General features: G+C 39.8%; 1 protein-coding gene and 1 long non-coding RNA gene across 4 annotated transcripts in view; one reads left to right on the top strand and one right to left on the bottom strand.

Moving 5' to 3' along the window:
• Window positions 1-19157, bottom strand: part of LOC117153916 (TWiK family of potassium channels protein 18) — a 292636-nt gene that overhangs the window by 60617 nt on the left and 212862 nt on the right. The window contains exons 4-5 of the mRNA XM_033328434.2: window positions 4014-6451; window positions 2731-3016 (exon numbers count right to left, since the gene is read on the bottom strand). Coding sequence (XP_033184325.1) covers window positions 2731-3016; window positions 4014-4373 — 646 coding nt within the window. The 5' untranslated portion in view covers window positions 4374-6451. The remainder of the gene's footprint in view (window positions 1-2730; window positions 3017-4013; window positions 6452-19157) is intronic.
• The window catches only part of LOC143302459 (uncharacterized), a 96951-nt gene that overhangs the window by 61224 nt on the left and 16570 nt on the right, over window positions 1-19157 (top strand). Inside the window, exon 3 of one of the 3 annotated variants that reach the window (XR_013057984.1) lies at window positions 10332-10503. The exons of the other annotated variants lie outside the window; for them this stretch is intronic. This is a non-coding gene — a long non-coding RNA (uncharacterized LOC143302459). Of the gene's footprint in view, window positions 1-10331; window positions 10504-19157 lie in introns of those variants that run through there. 3 annotated transcript variants of the gene reach the window in all.

The following is a 19157-nucleotide window of genomic DNA, read 5'->3' as shown; positions in this document are numbered from 1 at the left end:
CTCGGTTCGAACGCCGGCAAGTCGAACGATTTGGAATTGTCGGTTTGCGTATATGTATGCCGAGTATTCTGACATGTAAAGCGGACAACAGTAGTCCAGTCCACGGCACGGCCATTACACGTTAATGTTGGACTTTGTTTGCCTTGAAAATTGATGCTCGCTATACCGGCCTCTGGTTCACCCTTTCGACCTCGTAACCACCGACTCTTGTTGCTTCTATCCTATTTTTTTCTCCTGCCTCCATCCCCGTATCCCTTCGCCGCATGTCTGTCGCGTTTTCCGCGCGCGAAACCGATACGTTTTATCAGGAATCGTTCGAATGTAAAATTCTCTGTCGTTTCATTTTGTATTTACGAGAGAGCGTGTTACCTTCAAACAGAGATATCATCCGCGAAATCTCGATGCTCGCTGTTTCGATTGATGCCAAGACCGATCTGACGCGTCGAAATTTTTTCGCCCTTATGTTTTAATGTAGCTTCCGATTGCAAATTATACTTCATTTTCAACGGAATGCGCGCAACGTTCCGTACACCGTGGCTACGTTATTTCCGAATTTTGTGGACTCGTAAATCTCGCTTACGTAAATCTCGTAAATCTCGTGTCAAGAATTAACTTACATAAATACGGGGACTTATATTGGCTTGGCAACTAAGTGACTGCCAACCCTAATATCGCCCAATGACAAAATCCGCAATCACTTAGTTGCCAACCTAATATTTCCAGATAAAAGATTTAACACGTTGATTATCATATCGTGATCGTTTTTTTTAGGATGATCAAAATAGGATAAGTTTCACGGACTAAACAATTTTCAATGCGACGAATGACTTAGATAACATTGTCGGTGTAATGTTTGGCTAAAATTAGACGTTTCACGGTGTAGGAATCTATTGTTACAACAAAATATATAAAATTGGCGTGGCAGTCAATGTCTTTATCTATTAGGGATCAAGAAATACGTAATACGCGAGATCATAATACTATACATATTTCAACTTCTTTAACCTCCTAACCTACGATTTACGTTCGAGAATTTTGGGCCGAAAATGTAAACAAGCTATTATACAGGGTGGTTGGTAACTGGTGGTACAAGCGGAAAGGGGGTGATTCTACGCGAAAAAAGAAGTCGAAAATATAGAATCACCCCCTTTCCGCTTGTACCACCAGTTACCAACCATCCTGTATATTATATTTGGCCCGATCATCGTACTGCGGGCTATGCCCGTAATATTTACGCTTGGTCCGATTATCTACTACAGGCTATGCCCGTAATATATACGCTCGGCCCGATCACCGTACCACGGGCTATGCCCGTAGTTGTAGGTTAAGGGGTTAAATCTCGTGCAATTAAACAATCTAGACAGAAGAAACAGTGGCAAAAAATACTATTTGCAAAGGGATCCCTGAAATTACTTTTCACAGCCATTAGGTTAGAGAAACAGATCTGAATAACGTAAATCGATCGGAGAAAAATTACGAACGAAACGTTGCGTCAACAAATCTTTGGCCCTTAATGTGTCAAGCGACGATACGCAGAAATTGTGCAAGGTAAGATACTTCGTCATTTGCGAATTTTGGAATCGCGATGTTGCCTTTGCATCTTGGATTTGCAACTCTCGCTGCTCGATCAATGTTCTGATTTTTATCCCGCGCAGTACTTTGACCTGATGTAATTTCGCTTAGCTACCGTCAGACTCGAAACGTTTTATAGGTGAACAGTAAAAGATTTTACAACAGAGCCGTGCGATAAGGAATCGGCTTGCGTTTAAATTTGCTTTGTCAGATTTATAGCGTACCGTATCTTCGTACTCTGCTAATTTAAATCTGCGCCGTGGTAGACGAATAACTGGAATCTTTCATAAAATTTAGCCATACCAGAGACTAGAGATCGATGATAAGTTACCAAAGCGACTTTACGACCGCATAGATAAAGTCAAAAGCGAGTAACTGCATACGTTATTGCACGATATATTTTCTCAGTTGTCGAACAGGTATTTGGTCTTTGTTACGCGCAAAACTCTAGACATATACGGGATTGGTCGTCGATCAGACGTATCGATCGTTACTATGAAAAATCGATGACTGGAAGTCGAAAATTGTAGTAACACGTTTTTGATTTAACGCGTGGTATAAGTCTTCAAAGTAGAGATTCTTCGTGATAGCTAGGAAAGTACCATGTGTCCTACTTATGTATCTACGACGCAAATGTATTTATGTATAGTGAATTGTTAATGCATGAGATTACATTGTATTAGGCTGTCCGAAAAGTTTCTTTCGTTTTATAAGATGATAATAGACGAACAACAATTTCTTGTATTATTTTATTGAATTAGATATGATCCATTTCGTTATATTTCTACTATCATGTTCATGCATAATTCAATAAATTAATATAAAACAAAAAATATTGTCCGTCTATTATTTCCTTATAAAACGAAAGAAACTTTTCGGGCAACGTAAAACATGAAAATTACAAACCAAGAAAAATGATTTTTCGAGAATGAGAAATCTCTGGCAAAATTATCCTGAAATACTCATAGAGGATTAAAATCTAGTTGGCCAATGTTCTACTTGTGTCATACTTGATCTCATCGTTCTAGCTATTGTATCAATGTAATATAAATACACATATAGAATCGACGCAACAAATATTAATATCGTATGTCACGTATTCTGGATAAAAATCAAAGCGTACTTATAACGTCGTATAATTCTACTTGAAACACTTACCGATCGTCGTCAGCACCGTGAGAGAATATAAAAAGGCTTTGGCGAAGTTCCACTCGTATTCCGGTATCCGTCTTTCTGTCACGGTATCACTAGTGGAACTTCCGACATATGTTCCGGCGTTCTGGGTCGCCATCATGTCTTCGGTGATCCTCTTCACCAGTTGATCCTGAAAACGTGCGATTTCCTGGGCAGCCAGCCTCGTCCAGTTCTCACGGTAAAGAATATTCAAACTCTCCGTAATTATCCATATGTTTTCCACCGTCTTCGCTCGTGCTTCGTGATTAACCTTAATAGCAAAAGAAAAGAAAAAATATCCTCGTTAAAATAATACAAATACGATTTGGCGAAAATATGTTTCAAGTACGTACGCGCTTACGCAACGTTGCAGATTTAAGGAAAGGAACAATCGCGTGGAAGGAAAATTTTCATTGGAATTTATCAGCGTCGAAGAATAACAGCGCATGATAGATATGGATAAAACGAAGAGAAACTGGAAATATCTTTTCCACCCAGAAGACTCTACGGAACGAGTATCACTTTAAAGAAGGAAGAAACTAGTTGGCGACGACCAATCGATAAAACTTCGTTGAAACGGAGCACCAACGCTAGAACGCACCGATAATTCGATTGATTCAGGTTCACTGAGGTCATCTCAGGTAGGAAAACGGGATTCTGATCAAAGATGCAACGATAAGTCGAAATTCGTTACCGTTTCGCTTAAGCGATAATTGGGGAAAAAATCAAATACCGTCATGCTTATTTGAAGCAGCGCGTCATCACCGATACTACACGCGAGCAACGTTAATGCAATGGCATTGATTCAAACGCGGATATAGTTCTTTTCAAAAGAAAGATCAATTGCTAATTGGATGATTTTTCGGTAAAGTCTTTTCGATTTTATCTTTACCGTTAACCACTCGATTTATTGCCTGTGTATTTTTCAGTAAAAAATATTTTGTACAAAATAGTTGGATGGGCAAAAATTCCGATATCATGAAAAAATTTCTCTGAAATCTATAGAATGGAAAGCAACAAAATGGTTTGAAACGGTCGTAATAGCAAGTAATATAAGATTTATTTCGCTTTAATTTATGAAACATAGCTCGAGAGAAAGAGCGTTCGTTCGTAACAGCGTGAATCGTTACGTGGCAAGTGACAAATATTCAAGCCATGTGAACCGTAAAAATGCAACAATGAAAGGCAAAATGAAAAAAAAAGAAAAAAGCGGGAGGAAAAAAAGGGAAGAAAAACCGCCGGGTGGAAATCAATAGTTGTGCACTCACTTGCTTTAGCCAAGCGGTGGTATTCCGTCTGGTAGGCTGATTCTCTGCTATTGTGGTAGCAAGTGTCCTTTGTTGTATCCCGGCATCGGTACCGCCCTCGATGGCAAGGAAGATGAAGCTACCCAGTAAAGTGTAAGCCACGAGGAGGGCACATATTCCAAGGTTTATAATACAACCTTTGAGAAAGGAGTGCTGGCTGGCCTTGTCCGGCACTCCGCCGAAGCAAAGGCACCTCACTTGTCTCGACGGATGTGTTTTCGAGCGGTCCGATGTGGACCTCTTCAAGGACGATGTATTGCCATTGTTCGCGGGCTTGAAGCCCTCGTAAGCTCTGTAATGTCTCGCGCTGTCCTTCTCCATTCTATTTTTTCCCTTCCTACCGGATCACCCAATTCTGTCCTCTGACTATCATTTGTCGAACTGTACCTTAGCACGGCCTGTCGTTCGCATTTGTCAGCTCAGGTCGCTGATAGAGGGAACCGATGGCGAGGAAGAGAAATAGGGAGATAAGAACGGCCTTCTAATCTTCTTCGAAATCCCTCGAGCTGACCTCGCGTGAGAGTCGTAACGTCACTCCTCCACGGTAAGAGTAAAACGATCGTCTCTCCTTTCTTATATTTGTGTTCGATACCAACTAGAGATCATCCGGTAGGTTGTCGGGCCGATTTTTTCTCCTAAAAATACGAACGACTCGGTGGGCATACTCGAGTCGGGCAATTTACTTGGAGGCGATCGAGTCGTTGACATTGATCGTGGATAGCTTTCTCGACGATTTTCTGCGCGATCGTCTGCGCGATCTCCGCGAATCCATTCCTTTTAACGGTATCGCGTAAATAAAAGTCGTCGAAGTGTCGGATTCTTCGTTGCGAACGAGTCGCGGTTCGAAACACTCCATTGGGCACGCGGTACGGTAGAACGCTGTGAACGACTCGCGCTGAAATGTTTATGACAGAAACGTTTAAACCAGGCTCGAAAGTTGCTGCTTTCGAAATAAAAGGACAGTCGTGACGGGATGACGGGATACTCCGATTACGGTCACCGCCAATTTTTATTATCCTCTTAGAAAATGGTCGTTCGACGGAAGCAGATCACGAAGGGATTTCGTAGGATCCGAGGGAACGTTCGATCGTATGCGAACCGGGCACTCCCGTCATTTTTCTAGAGGACGGCTGTCCTGACTGGAACGCGGCCCGGAATTCTATGGACAAAATCGATGTTTGAGATATTTTCTGGGATATTAGTTCTACCTCGGGATGAGGCTCTCTATCGAGAACGAAATCGAAAGGCTCGATCCTCGTTTTCGGGGATATTGCCCTCTTAAGGTACGCATACGTTTAAGAGATATTTATGGGTGCCGGTGCAATAACGTCGAACTCGATCTTATTAAAGAATCCGCCGACGTTATGCAACGCATAATTCTGCTTTACGAGCCTTAAGAGCGTTGTTCAATTTCAACATCTTGCCATCGGTTAGGCGATGTTTTACCGTGCTTGCCTGCAATTTGCGATTATCCTTTGCGACCAATTTTTCCTTCGGTGGTCCCTCCTGTCTTTGATACGTCGTTAAACAATTTCAATTTTGAAACTCTCTCGTTCGAGTCTCGTGGAGAAGAGGCGATGTTCGTACAGTATCGAGTTGTCTCTCGACGACGCGCGTACCAATCGATTAAATCCGATCCGGTGTCACGAACGGAAACCACGACACTGTGACACACGTAGGAGCACTTCCCCTACACGACGACGACGACGACGACGACGACGACGGCGACGCCTTTTTCTCTGTTAGCGGTAAAATGGAAACTTAAATAACGGCGTAGAGTGAATTCCAAGAGTGTCTGCATGAGTCACTTAAACTTTTCTTCGTACCGGTTGAATGTAAAGCTATCAGTTCCTGCTTTTCCCATTCTCTCTCTTCTCTCGCTCTCTCGTTTCTCGCTCTTCTTCGCTCTCGTCCGCGAAGAAAAGATGGAAAAGAGGAAACGTAGCCGCAAGTAGAGCCGCGAGATGCAGACGGAAACGCAACCGGCAAGCAAGTGGATGACAACTTCAAGGCTTCATTCTGACAAACAAGATCTCCGGAATAAGTATTCTCGATGCATTTCGCGACTGCGTGGTCCTGCGTTTCGCACGAATCTTTCACGATGCGCGTCGTTATAGTTTATCATCCTCGTTGCATTTATTTATTTCTTGCTTCCTCCTTTTTCCTTCTAGTCTCGTTCGTCCGGTCGTAGCTCGTCGATTTAACGCATCGTCGGCTCACGTGCAGGAGCAAAACTCACCGCGAAAAGCCGCTTAACTCGGTCACACTCGATCCGCTAATTTGCTCGTGTCCTGTACGCCGTGCCATCCTCGTGTATTCATTCCAGAGCCTGGCGAATAAATCAGCGGACCGCGACGCGCGAACCTGGCGACGTTTTCCTCTCGCACGATCGAGGTAATCTGCAAACAAAAGCAAGAAGGTTGAATTCGTTGAATGGATTTTATACTTGCTTTTCTTTGTTCTGCAGCAGAGTGCTGTTAAAACGCTTAATGTTTCAATATACGAGTCGTCTACATCTATGTTGACCGACCCCATAAATTAAAACGCATAGAAGAATGAGAATCGAAAATATTATTTTTTAATTCTTCCTTAGAATTTACGATTATTCGTGTTATCTCGTTGAATAAATTTATAAAAATAACCATGAATAATAATTCCGTATCTGGATAATGCGAAAATGGATGAACCCCATAATAAGCGTAGTTGAGCCTTCTAAGAGGCTTTTATCCAGAAACGAAACTAAATGATAAAATTACAAATCAATAAATACATTAAATATATTTCCGTTTGGATTACGTTTCCTTTCAATAGCGTATATTTTCGTCGTAGAAAGAGACGCGCGTACGCAACTATCAGCGATAAAGCAATGATTCTGTCGATTATTAATATCACGATTTTATTATTCGCCTTTATTCAAAATGTTGTTGCTGCGATCCTCGCTGCGATCGTCGAAGAATTTCGATAGCTCTGTGTTACGACGATATTAAAAATACCACGGAAGCGTTCCTAGATTTCAACAGTGACGCCAGAACCGTCGCTATACATTTCTGTATAAGGTACAAAATCTTCCGTGGAATCTTCGAATTTAAATATCACTGAACATCGAGTCGCTCACAGATCCTGAATCACGCGTGGATATCAAGAACTCCAAGAGCTTTAAACCGGTTGATCTTGCGATGCATTTATGGATGTCGAAGCCTGGAGAAATCGCGCTATACCCGTCACGGTTTCCGTTTAAGACGAATCGACTTTTCCTCTCCCTTGATTCACCATGCCGGCCGTACTTCCCTCCATTTTTATCTGGCAACCTTCCTACGCTTTCTTTTGTACGATCTCGCGAGTTCTGTATTAGTGGATTTGAGGATGATCATCGATTATGGTCCCTCCGCTGGAAGGTTCTCCGGTAACCGAAGGAGGCACACGAGGCAACAGAAATTCCAAAGAACTCCTCCACGATTTCCCAAAGGGCCTGCCTCGATAATTCAACGTCCGGCGTCCACCTCGAATTCAACTGTCTTCTCCGGTATATCGAACCCATTGTGGCTAGTGTTGGATCTCTGATTCTTCCCGAAATGTGATACGGCCGGTACAGCCGTCAAAAAAGAAAAAAAAAAAAAGATACAGTCTATGAAGTTACGTTGCACCGATCTTTAGCAGTTTCCCTTTATCTACTACCTTCGTTTTTATCTAATTGGAGGAAGTACGAAGCTGATTTGTCAGACATTACATTCCGTTGGAAAACGATGAAAAATTATTCGTCATTTTCGCGATAAAAATCACTGGTAATCTCGTTGATATTAATCTCGATACAATCTCTTGAATTAATCTCTATCGAGAAGCGATGGAACGAACTTAACGAATCGATGAGCGAACGCCACTTGAAATCAGGAATAACAGCTTTGGGAAATTAATGCAGATTATTGGAAAACCAATTTCAAAGACAAATTTTATAAACCTAATAAGAGGCGAATGCTAAAAATTATGTATTTCTCTAAAATATATATTACAGGATGTATCGGAATGCTTAGTAAATATCAGGTAAAATTTAGTACTGCTACTTAGTATACAGATACAGTCTATTCATAGATACGGTCAAATATAAAAATCTAAGTTCGCAACAAAAAAAAGGTTAAAAAGTAATTTTACCTCGTAAGCAAATAGATCGACGACGAGTAAAAAGATTCTTCGACTTTTCGATTTTCCTATCGCGATCGTTTAAGGGAGAGATTCGAGCTAGTTAGCAGTAGTAATGTTATTCCCTCGATTCCTCTGTGCTTTCGACGCGCGTGAGCCGAACCTTTCAAAATTCGATACCAGCGATAAAACCTGTTTCGCTGGTTTTCTTCTGAAAACCTCGGTTTTTGAAAATCCCGATACCCGTAGAGAAAGGTTTCCAAGGATTTAGCGTTCGCCAGGCTTCTTTTCTACTCGGCACCTGGAAACCAATGTAGTTCACAACCGAGCATTCGCAGACACGCGCAGCCGTATTTGAACAGGAAAATTGGCCGCATCCAGTTACCGATTCGCGTTCCGAGCAAACAAACGACCACAAACACATCGAAATCCGATCCCGCAAACATAAAAGAAGAGACAATGAATTTGAACTCGTCGGATACTAACTCGATGCTAATTTATAGTCTGTCCTGATCGATGTTCTCGATCTTGCTTTTTACAGGCGGAGAAACGGTCTGCCTTGAGAACAAACTATCGAAGCAGACTCGCGATCGTAAATCGGCCCCCGCGACGGCGCTTCCATGGATCCTCACCTTTTCCACTTCCGTTCCGATTTCCAACCCGTTCCACACCTATTCTCTCGCTTTTCTCTTCGTTTTCTGCCTTTACAGCCCGTTTACGAACATCCTTGTGTATCCTCGTAAACGAGCGATAGTTTCTTGCCCTTTTCCTTCCTCCTTCCTTTATTGCGAACGACCGAAGACGACTCGTTCCAATTTTATGGTTTATCGCGGCTCAGGACCTAGTCGAACCACGGCCAAACGATTCAGGGTTATTTACATTGATTTATGGGATTCGTAACACCTTTTACAAAGCTTTAACCCCTGAACGTGCAATTTTTGTCGACCAAATCGGTGCACGATTTTTATTTCGCCAGAGTTATTTCTCGGCTATATAATAATTACGTCGTGGACATTTGTGCGAATACATATTTTTCTCAATATAATCGAGAAACTACAACTTCGATAAAAGAATTATTTTGTCCGTTAAACGTTATAAAGGTTACTGTACTTTGAATATATATTTTTGCATATTACGTGCATTCTATGGATTTTTACATCTACAAATTTTTCACAAGCGAGTAAAACTCCGCAATTCGACTAATGATATCTACATCGTTTCGTCGTTCTAACGATGCACCTTGCGTTCTTCGCACAGTTAGGTGCAAAATACGACGTGGAACGTTGTTCACATGGAAATAATATAATACATTTCTCGACGTTAACATCTATTTTTATCAAAGCACGTACTTATCAATTTTTTGTAACTTCGTTCGATATTCATCTTGCTGGCGAAATTTCTAAATTCCTCGCCCTTGTTCTTAGATCTCCGGATGTTCTTTCAGACAACTTACGTAACAAGGATAGCTATCCTTGGCATTCGCTTCGACATTTTGTTAACACTGCCTCTCTCTCGTACGCAAAGCGATCCCAGCATACTTTCCTAACTTCCTAAATTGGAGCGCACCTCCGAACACCTCCGCTTCCTTCGCCAACAGTCGAGTATTCGTCTTTCGACGCGACGAATGCCACGACGTACCGACCTTAAAATTGCACGTCGGCTGCGTTTTACCTCCGAGAGCTTCCACCATCGGAGATTGCGCCGCAGCTGGCTCGTACATTAGCATTTATAACCAATTTCCAGCGAGAATCGGGAGATAACTGGCTCAGAGTGTCGAGTGCACCGACCGACCAGTTCATCGTTGAGAATCATGGCCGTGTGACTTTATGGGGGTTGGCGTCGTTCGCGGAAACGGAAAGGGAACCGGCGGTGACCGCGCGTGCAAAAGAAAAACGAAAGGTGGAAAGAAAGGTGAAAGGCACGGAAAGGGGAAGACGGCATAGCTGGTAGACGATAGAAGGGAAGCAAGAAGGGTGAAATGCAATTTCTCCGTTCGGCGCTTCTACGCTGGCGGGAGAACCACCTGTGCTCGTCTCAGCGACTTTTAAATTCGTACCATTGTCGGTTCTATTTGCTGAAAAATGTTTATTCAATTCCGTTTACCGTCACTGCAAGATATTTACCCGGTCGCTTTTGCTCGAATAGCCGCGTCGCACCACTACAAGCAATGGGAATTGGATGAGGCTGAGATGCGAGGTGGATGCTGGTGGCTTCGGGGGTGGTGAACACAGATAGAGGATGACAGAGAGCCGAGAGAGAAAGAGAGGTAATTTCTCGCTAAGCAAAGTGGAGCAAATTTTCTAGCAAATAGAGCAACGCCAGGTAAGTGTCAAAATAACTTTGGTTTATGAGCACGCGATACGACTTTTTAAACCCCTATCTGCTGACTATACGGAATTCGATATCCGGCTGGCTGCCAGTCTTCCCTCTATCTATTTTTATTGTGATAAACTTACGACAGCATCGTATCCGAAATATCATTCTCTATCGATAGGAGAGAATAGGAAAATTTCTTTTGATTAAATTTAAGAACGACTGAGAATATTTTATTAAACGTGGAAAGATTCGAAGGAAAGAATTGTTAATTTTAATAAAATATCGCGTGCTAAAAAAACTAAACCAATTAAAGAATGAATAAATTTCTCGGTTATCTGGACTCGTGTGAAATAAACATTTATGCGAATCAATAAATTATAGATGTGATAAATTCGTAGTAGCCTTCGATGTTCCGCTTCCATACGATAAAACGAAAATGGAGTAATATTAGCTTTTGTCTCGATTTCCCTTCAAATTTGTACGATTTCGTACAGCGACCAACGAAATCACAGTCGGCGATGGAAAATTTATGGCAGTGGCAATACAGGCATTCGAAAATTTCATTAAGCTGGCACCGTCATGATATTCAAACTAGTCGGGATCAATGGAAAATAGGGTATACACATGGTGATACAACGTGGCCCGTTTTGAATTTAAAGCACTTATTGTGTTTCATAAGATTTTCTCCGAATTATTTCCATATTTCCTGCTTCAACGCTTTTGTTAAACCGTTTTTCGTCGATGACGTTAATACGATTGTTCCGAATCTAATCATTAAAAATCTATTAAAATACGCTGTCGACCATAATTACGGTGCCCGTTGATGGTACAAATTGAATGTTTTCTACTACTTTTATTTTTTACTTATTTTAGTATTTTACGGTTTTGTTCGCATCATATCTGCTCTTGATGTAAAATACCAAAAAAAAAAAGTAAAATTCATTGAAATTTTCCAGCAAATGTAACGTAGTAGCTGTTTTAATATTTAAGATTATTTAAGGTTTTAATAAATAAGGCGTTTAGAAACTAGATAATGTACGGTTGTGATAAGAAAATGAGTTTCAAACAAAACGACCGATTTTTCAATTGTTATCGACGATGCTTGCAGCTGTGACAATCTGAAAGACTACGACCTTTAATCAAGATTCTCGAACTAATTAGGGACGCGTCGCGTCGTCGCCTGTTCATTGGCAATTGCCGTGTTATAATCTTGCTCGTAGAGCTAACGACATCAGCACGTGAGCTACAGTCCTTGAATGTAGATGCATGATGCTGAGGTGTCGTTAATTACGGGAATTCTACAATTCAAATTAGCGACATACAGCCTGCCTTTCGACGAGGCGCATTATGCATCCGCCCAGAGAAAAAGAACAGATTATCTAAAAAGCGAAAATGATAAATCCCTTTAAACAAAATGAAATTAAGTTAAAATAAATTAAAGTTAAATCAATTGAATGTAATGTAAAAATATTTACTAACAATAGTTAAGAACACATCGATAAAAACTTCAACAAAAGAGCAGAATATCTAAACCGTGAAAGAAAGAAATATTTTTAAACAAAAGTAAACTACCGATCAAATGTAATTTAAATTCCTACGAATATTGATAAAGAACGCTTCGACGAATGCTTCGGCGAAAGAACAGATTATCTAAAAAATGTAAAGAATTAATTTCTCTGAATAAAATTAAATTACCGATTAAACGTAATACAAATTCCTGATAGTAATAATTACAAAGAACATTCCGACTTCGATAAGAACGCTTCGCTAAGAGAACAATTAAGAGAAAGAACAGATCTCTTTAAGCAGAATTAAATTACTGGTTAAAACGTAAATTTAAAAAATATTAAATAAATTTCTACGAATGATTGTTAAGAACGCTCCAACAGGAACGGAATTTTGGGTCGATCAAGAGTCGTCGGATGCACCCAGTTCGATTGATAAACCAAGCCCAAACGAGTCGTTACTCGAAGTACTTGCATTTGTAACCTTTTTACGAAAGTCCATTCGGTTAACCTCAGAGGCATTCGAACAAGAACTGAACGTGATGAAACATCGTTAGACGTCGACTGGGAAAGGAACGACAAAAAACTATCGCACTTGGACAAATAACGACGATACATTCCTCGCAGCTGTTTGCCAAACTTTATCACCATCGTTTCGGTGCACACGAGCGCATCGATATTTCCGCACGTACACCGTACCGTGCATTTACACGTGTGCGAAAGCCATAAGCAGGTGGAACAACCTCGAGAAAAAGTGTCGCAACTTGCAGACAATTTCTGTTGTTTCACGTAGCCGTTCCTCTGTTTTCAAGCTTCTAAACGGCGGACACAACCGCGTATGAAATAAAAGGAGACAGAGACAGTTGGGTTATTCGGAAGAACCGAGAACCACGAACAATGTAGCGTTAGGTAAGTGGTATTGATCCATTATTGTGTTCGCGACCACGGATCTTCGTGCTCTCGGCCAGAACACGGTTTTCTGTGAATTTCGAAGCGAGGTTTCAGGCCAACTTCAACTACAATGCGAAGTGGAATACTTGCGTTATACTTGGCGGAATATTTGCAAGCGTGTAGGTAATAGATACTCGACAAAAATATCCTCGAATATGACAAAAATAAATCGAGATACGGAAATATGGTTTTCAGGCACGAGAAACTTGTTCAAGCAAATGATTTTATATAAAATATTGTAGACGTATTTTATTTTCTTCTTTAAAATCGGAGGAAAACGAGACGATTCAGGAGGAAAGTGCGTTACGCGTTGAATCTTTATATAAACGCGTGCGTAATAATTCCAGGTTACGAGAACGATAATTTGCATTCCGTTACGTGAAAATTGATATTTACGTTCGCGGTAATCCAGATTTCTTGCCCTATTCGTAATCTCTCGGATAAAATAACAGGACCTACGTGGATGTCGAAAACACAAAATAAGGGGGCAATAGAGTAAGAATTATTATGTTTCTTAGTTTTTATTCGTCATTACGATGTGCAAAAAAAGTCTGGAGGTAAAATAAATTCAGAGATTGCAGAAGAAAATAAATCCTTTAAAAATTTGTCGAAAGAACAAAAGATGGGATGCTCTTCGGTTAAAATGAAAAGGACAATGACGCGACATTCAGGAAACGGCATAAAGAAAAGCAGAAAAGAGCAAAGATAATAGAAGCGGAGATAACAACATGGCATACAAGATGGTTGCGGAGCGTGAAAAAAAAAAATAATCTACGACTTATGACATTCTTTCAAAATGGTGTGCTTGCTTTCTCATACACAACCTGGTGAATATGGGCACAACGAACCGATGTGTAACGCTACAAAATGGAACAAGGTTGAAATTTGTGTTCCGAGATGAAATTCCCTTCTGTACGTAACCAACGATACTTGCGAAGGCGTATCCGTTCGGGAGAGTCCTTTCTCGATTTAGCTTGTTAGAGAATGCGGTTACGCGATGGCATCAGACGAGAGCGTATGCTCGTATTTTCCAAAATTAGCGATGCAAGGAAGCTTACTTCGTCCTGAAAACTCGTTCCAATATTTTCCGGATTCCTGTCTGGTTAAGATTCTCGTCAGCTCTCGACGAACAGACGTACCTATGTACAATTCCGTTCAAACTGATAAATATCGATTTGTATTGAATTTATGAGGAATTTATGTGGAATTTATGAAATTCTTTGGAATGTTGTAAAAATGTACAACTTTTTTCAACGAAATATTGTTCCTTGCCTCTGTAGTAATATATTTCCTTTCTTTTTTTGCATCTATAATATCTACAGTCTAATACCATAATATTAATAAACAAATACTAAATTGATAGGATAAAATGCAAAATAGAAGATAATAAACGAAAGAGGACGATTGATTTTGTGAACGCGAAAACGTGATTGTTTATCAGTACAAAAAATGGATTAAAAATGATTGCATGGCTGTGTCTCGCGCAATGGTTTGACGTCTGAATATTTGCGGTAAATTTTCTAACTTGAATATTTTGTAAAACGAAGTTAATCGTATTGCGTGAGATTCTTTTATACCGCATCGAAAAAGGAAGGTAATTTGCCTCATTTTCAAGAATTGCGATACGTATGTGAAGCTTATGAAAAGAAGTTGTACATGGTATAGATTAGAGGGGCAGCGTAAATGTAAACCGGCGCGTGTGTGTAGTACCAGACTAATTAGAAGTTAATTGCCGGTATAAATGTTATACTATTTACCATCGGCGCGCTACATTACACACGGATGTTACGTTGTAGCATGTAAACGTGATATTATTGGCCGACCGCTCGTCGATGTCACATTAATGCGCGCTGGATCTTGTCAAGCGACAGTGACTATCGCTATTAGTTCTATTACAAAGAGTTGCCAAACCACGTCAGTTTATCGTGTGCGTTACCTCTATTCGTATCGACACATAATCGGTAACTGAATTTTGTTGATAAACGTTTCAGCAGATTATTTGAGTACTCGACAGTCTACAGTCGAAACCACTTAACACGTGGCTGATTTCATAATGTATAGCGACATTCTAAAGGCTACTGATCCGAAGGTATTAATGTATTTGGATTATAATTCTATTTCCCGCTTAATTCCATATGAATAGAAATAATTCTATCAATTTTTCACCAAAAATATTATGATTTTCTATTGCCCCTTTGTATTCAGAAACTTTTCTATCTTTGATTTGAAAAGATAATATTGCACGTACCATCGTGAATAAACTGCGGATTTTTATGTATTTATAGAAGATTTGAAATATGAAGACAGATAATACGAAGACATATATAGGGTATCCAAAATAATATTGATTAGTGGTTAAACTGTTTGGTTAATGTTAAGTTTCTAAAAGTGTACTTGCGCTATAAAGTATAATAGAATTGTAGTTTATCATAGTTATCGGTGTGATAGACCAAGTTAATATGTTTAGATTCAGTATAAATAGGTATCTACAGGTCAACAGAAGATGATTGATTCGTATTCTAATCGTTGCTAGAGAGCGAATATACAGGGTGGTTGGTAACTGGTGGTACAAGCGGAAAGGGGGTGATTCTACGCGAGAAAAGAAGTCGAAAATATAGAATAAAATTTTTTTTTAATTTCCTTTTCTTTTTTTTTTAAATTTTTCCATCGAGACAATGATCTACAGTGAGATCCGTTATAACGAGACGTGATAAAGTGCACGCGTACCGAGCGAAAATTCAAAGTCGATTTTCTCGAAAACAAAGCCTCAAACGAAAAATTTTTATTCTATATTTTCGACTTCTTTTTTCGCGTAGAATCACCGCTTGTACCACCAGTTACCAACCACCCTGTATAATATAGCAATCAATTACCAGGTATAAAGTAGGAATAGTGGAAAAAATAGACAAAAAAAGCTGAATCCCGTGTAATTCGCAAGGAAAATAGTCATGTTGAAGTAACTACTTCAAGAAAAACTCTACATCTTTATTTATGTATTAATCCGTGACCTGGAGACTGCTATTACGCAGAAATATTCTAAATAAGAAAAGGTGCATATTATTGTACCCTTGAATATACATTATGTTTTGGATTGCAAGGTCTAGGAAGGAAGGAACTAATAAACAGATTTCTATTTATGTTCCCTGTAGTCTCTAGCCAAAGCTATGAGCTTAACTTTTTTGGTAATGTCCTTTTGCTATAAATATATGAACGTGCTCCCTATCATTCCACTGTCTAGTAACACTAAGAAAGTAAGGATCTGAATCAGCATATAACTTATACATTATACTTATACTTATATCTTTAATTATTTCAATATACTTTTCTATTACAAATTCATCCACTCGTTCTTCAATCAGACAACCTCAACAAGTCAAAACACCGAAGATATTATCTACCTATAAAATATCCAAAGTATAGCGCTTCCTGTAATAGTCGATAGATAAAACATCTTCTAATTGGGTTCCATTTTCCTAATTACTATATTCACAAAAATATGAATTTGCACGGAAATGCGCAGTCTTGTTACGAATCTGGTGAAACTTCCAAGATTAGGACGCTATCGAGTTTCCTAACTCCGCAATTTCGATAACGAAAACGACCGGAGATATTAAACAAGATTGGAATCCGATCATTCGATCTGCATCGTTGTAACGAACAACAACAAAAGAGGGAACGCGTTCCGTGGCAGGTTTTTCCATTTAAGTGGTATTTCCCGTTTATGGGGCGGGCAAATCGGCCCGGTAATTTCTGATGTAAACGCAACGCGGCGTTTACTATAAACGGGGAGAGAGTGTTATTGGACGGCGGGAGTCTCGGTCGGTGGCCACAATTGGTCGAATCCCGGCCGCTCGCGAAGAGTCGGCAATTCGGTTCAGTTTATTAGCAGGCTATGCTCAATTATCGTCGGTATGACAATAATTTGCTCTCGTTTGCAGAGGACCCCTGGCCGTGCAAACCTGCCGAATCAGCCGGTGGAATTAACCGAATGAATTCGAATTGTCCGGCACGTGGATCGATTCGTCGTCTCTCAGAGCTCCGTTGCTCATATTATTCTAGATGCAACGTCGAAATTGACCTACGTCCATGCGTTCGCTTGTGTCGCTGCAGGCCTCCTTCATTAGCGGAAGTAAGCCGAATTACGTGCTCCGGATTGCGTTTGAAGCCGCGCGCCACCAGGTCCAGGCTCGTTACGACGCCACCACCGAGAAATTCGTTAATTCGGCATTACAAAACGGAAATTAATTAGATTTTCCTATATAACGGGAGAATCGCTGCGCGGTAACACAGACGCTCGGGAAACGCTGACGATAGACCCGGCTGAATCGGATTCTGTTTATAGCTGGCGCTGTTGTTAACGCCGATTCAAGCCGCAGTTTGAATAACGCCATTAAGTATATCGAATATTCTAATTGCGCTCCTATTAGAATTGTACACGCACGGATTAGAGTCGTGGTTAAACAAGGAGCACGGTCAAAAAGAAGGAAACATGGTACGAATCGTGGAAATCTATTGGAAATCCTATTCAGACTCGTGATTAAATAAGAAAGCTTGTTATTTTCACGAAATATAAAACGTGAGAATCACATCGACCCCGTTTTAGTTTCAATAATAAATATTATACCGATGAACTATTTAGACCGCGGATTTTTATTCGTTCGTGAAAAATGTAAAATCACAAAAATGTATGTTTTTTATGTATAAACATAAAAAATATTTAATGCGAAGTATTTTCTAGAACGTATAAAATCCACGTAATGTGTAAAAACATAAAAAAAAAAAATATTCAGAGTTAGGTAGGTGCTTGTTATTGATATTTAATGGGCGAGATAAATGTTTACGTAGACCAAGTTTTCTTAGTTATGTTAATACAAGCACGAACTTGCATAAAAATCCCCGATGTAATAATAATAACTATCGTACCAATGAACTATTTATACAGGCTGTTTCAGCTGTTCGAATTTCATCGAAATGATCTGTCATACTAGTCGACTAAATATCGAATGAGAAAAATGCTGTTATTGAAGAATATACGAAGAATCGAATCTCAATGAAATTATTCTAAATCGGAGATTTCATATTCCACGATTATAGAGTATGTATTACAACATCGGAACATTGATTTCGTTCTCGGAAACGATGTTCCAAAGATGTCGTTCAAGCTGCGATATCCGTAATCGTAGATAATGACGTATTTTACCCCTCGCAATTCGAAGCGTACGATTCGCGATTTTCTTCGCTCTTAACGTCTATACGATAGGTGGGAACGATTTCGAAATATCTCGAAACTTTATCGAAGCTTTTCTGTTCACTCGAAGCGCGAAAAGCGCTGTACGAGACACTTGAACGATTTCACCCGCTGTGAAACTTTCATTTTGTCGTTCCACCGACGGAAAGTACCGCAAAAGCAGAGAAAAAAACCGAATTGGCGAAAGAAGAGGGAACAGGAAAGTTTCATCGAAGGAACAGAGAAGCAGAGAAATTACCAGCGAATGGCGAATTGTTTTTAGAACAATCCTTAAAACGGCTTGTTAAAACGGTAATTCTTATTTAACAATTTTTTTTATTTGTACATATTTATTATTTTGGCTTTTCTTTTTTATCGCAGTAATATCGCCGAGATCATAATCGGGAAAGAAATGAATTTGTACCTATTAATATCGTTCTCCATTGCTTGTTGAGATAAAATGCGATGAAAGAAAGCTCATTATTACTTACTCAACGATATTATACTCTTATACTTTAATGTCAACGAGACGAATGTCGAGGAAAATGTAATTTCAATTCACTCGCTTAAGAAAGAGATTGACTTTTCATTATAGGCAACTGGCCAATTGTAAAATCATAATTCTACCCTTTCTCTTAACAAACCCCGTTCTACTTCGAAAGGAATTATACACAAATATTACAATTTTACATAGAAATACTTTCTAAGATGTGTCCAGAGGATTAAGAGATTTCATTCCTTTCAACGCTTTTCGCTGCGACAAATAACGCCGAGGAACAATAAACCATCAGATTCGTGTAAAAATAGAAACGTAAACGTGCGCACATAAATTCGGTGAAAATCCTAGCTACGTTCCGAGCAAGGTTCCTTACGAAGTAGAAATTTTATCCAGAGAACCAACATTTCAAATATCCTTCCTATCGTTTTTCTTTCCATCGAGCGTTTCACGTTCGAGAAAATCAATGGACGCGT

This window comes from Bombus vancouverensis, chromosome 3 (assembly GCF_051014615.1).
Source record: "Bombus vancouverensis nearcticus chromosome 3, iyBomVanc1_principal, whole genome shotgun sequence".
NCBI lineage: Eukaryota > Metazoa > Arthropoda > Insecta > Hymenoptera > Apidae > Bombus > Bombus vancouverensis.
This window is presented reverse-complemented; position numbering and strand designations above follow the sequence as displayed.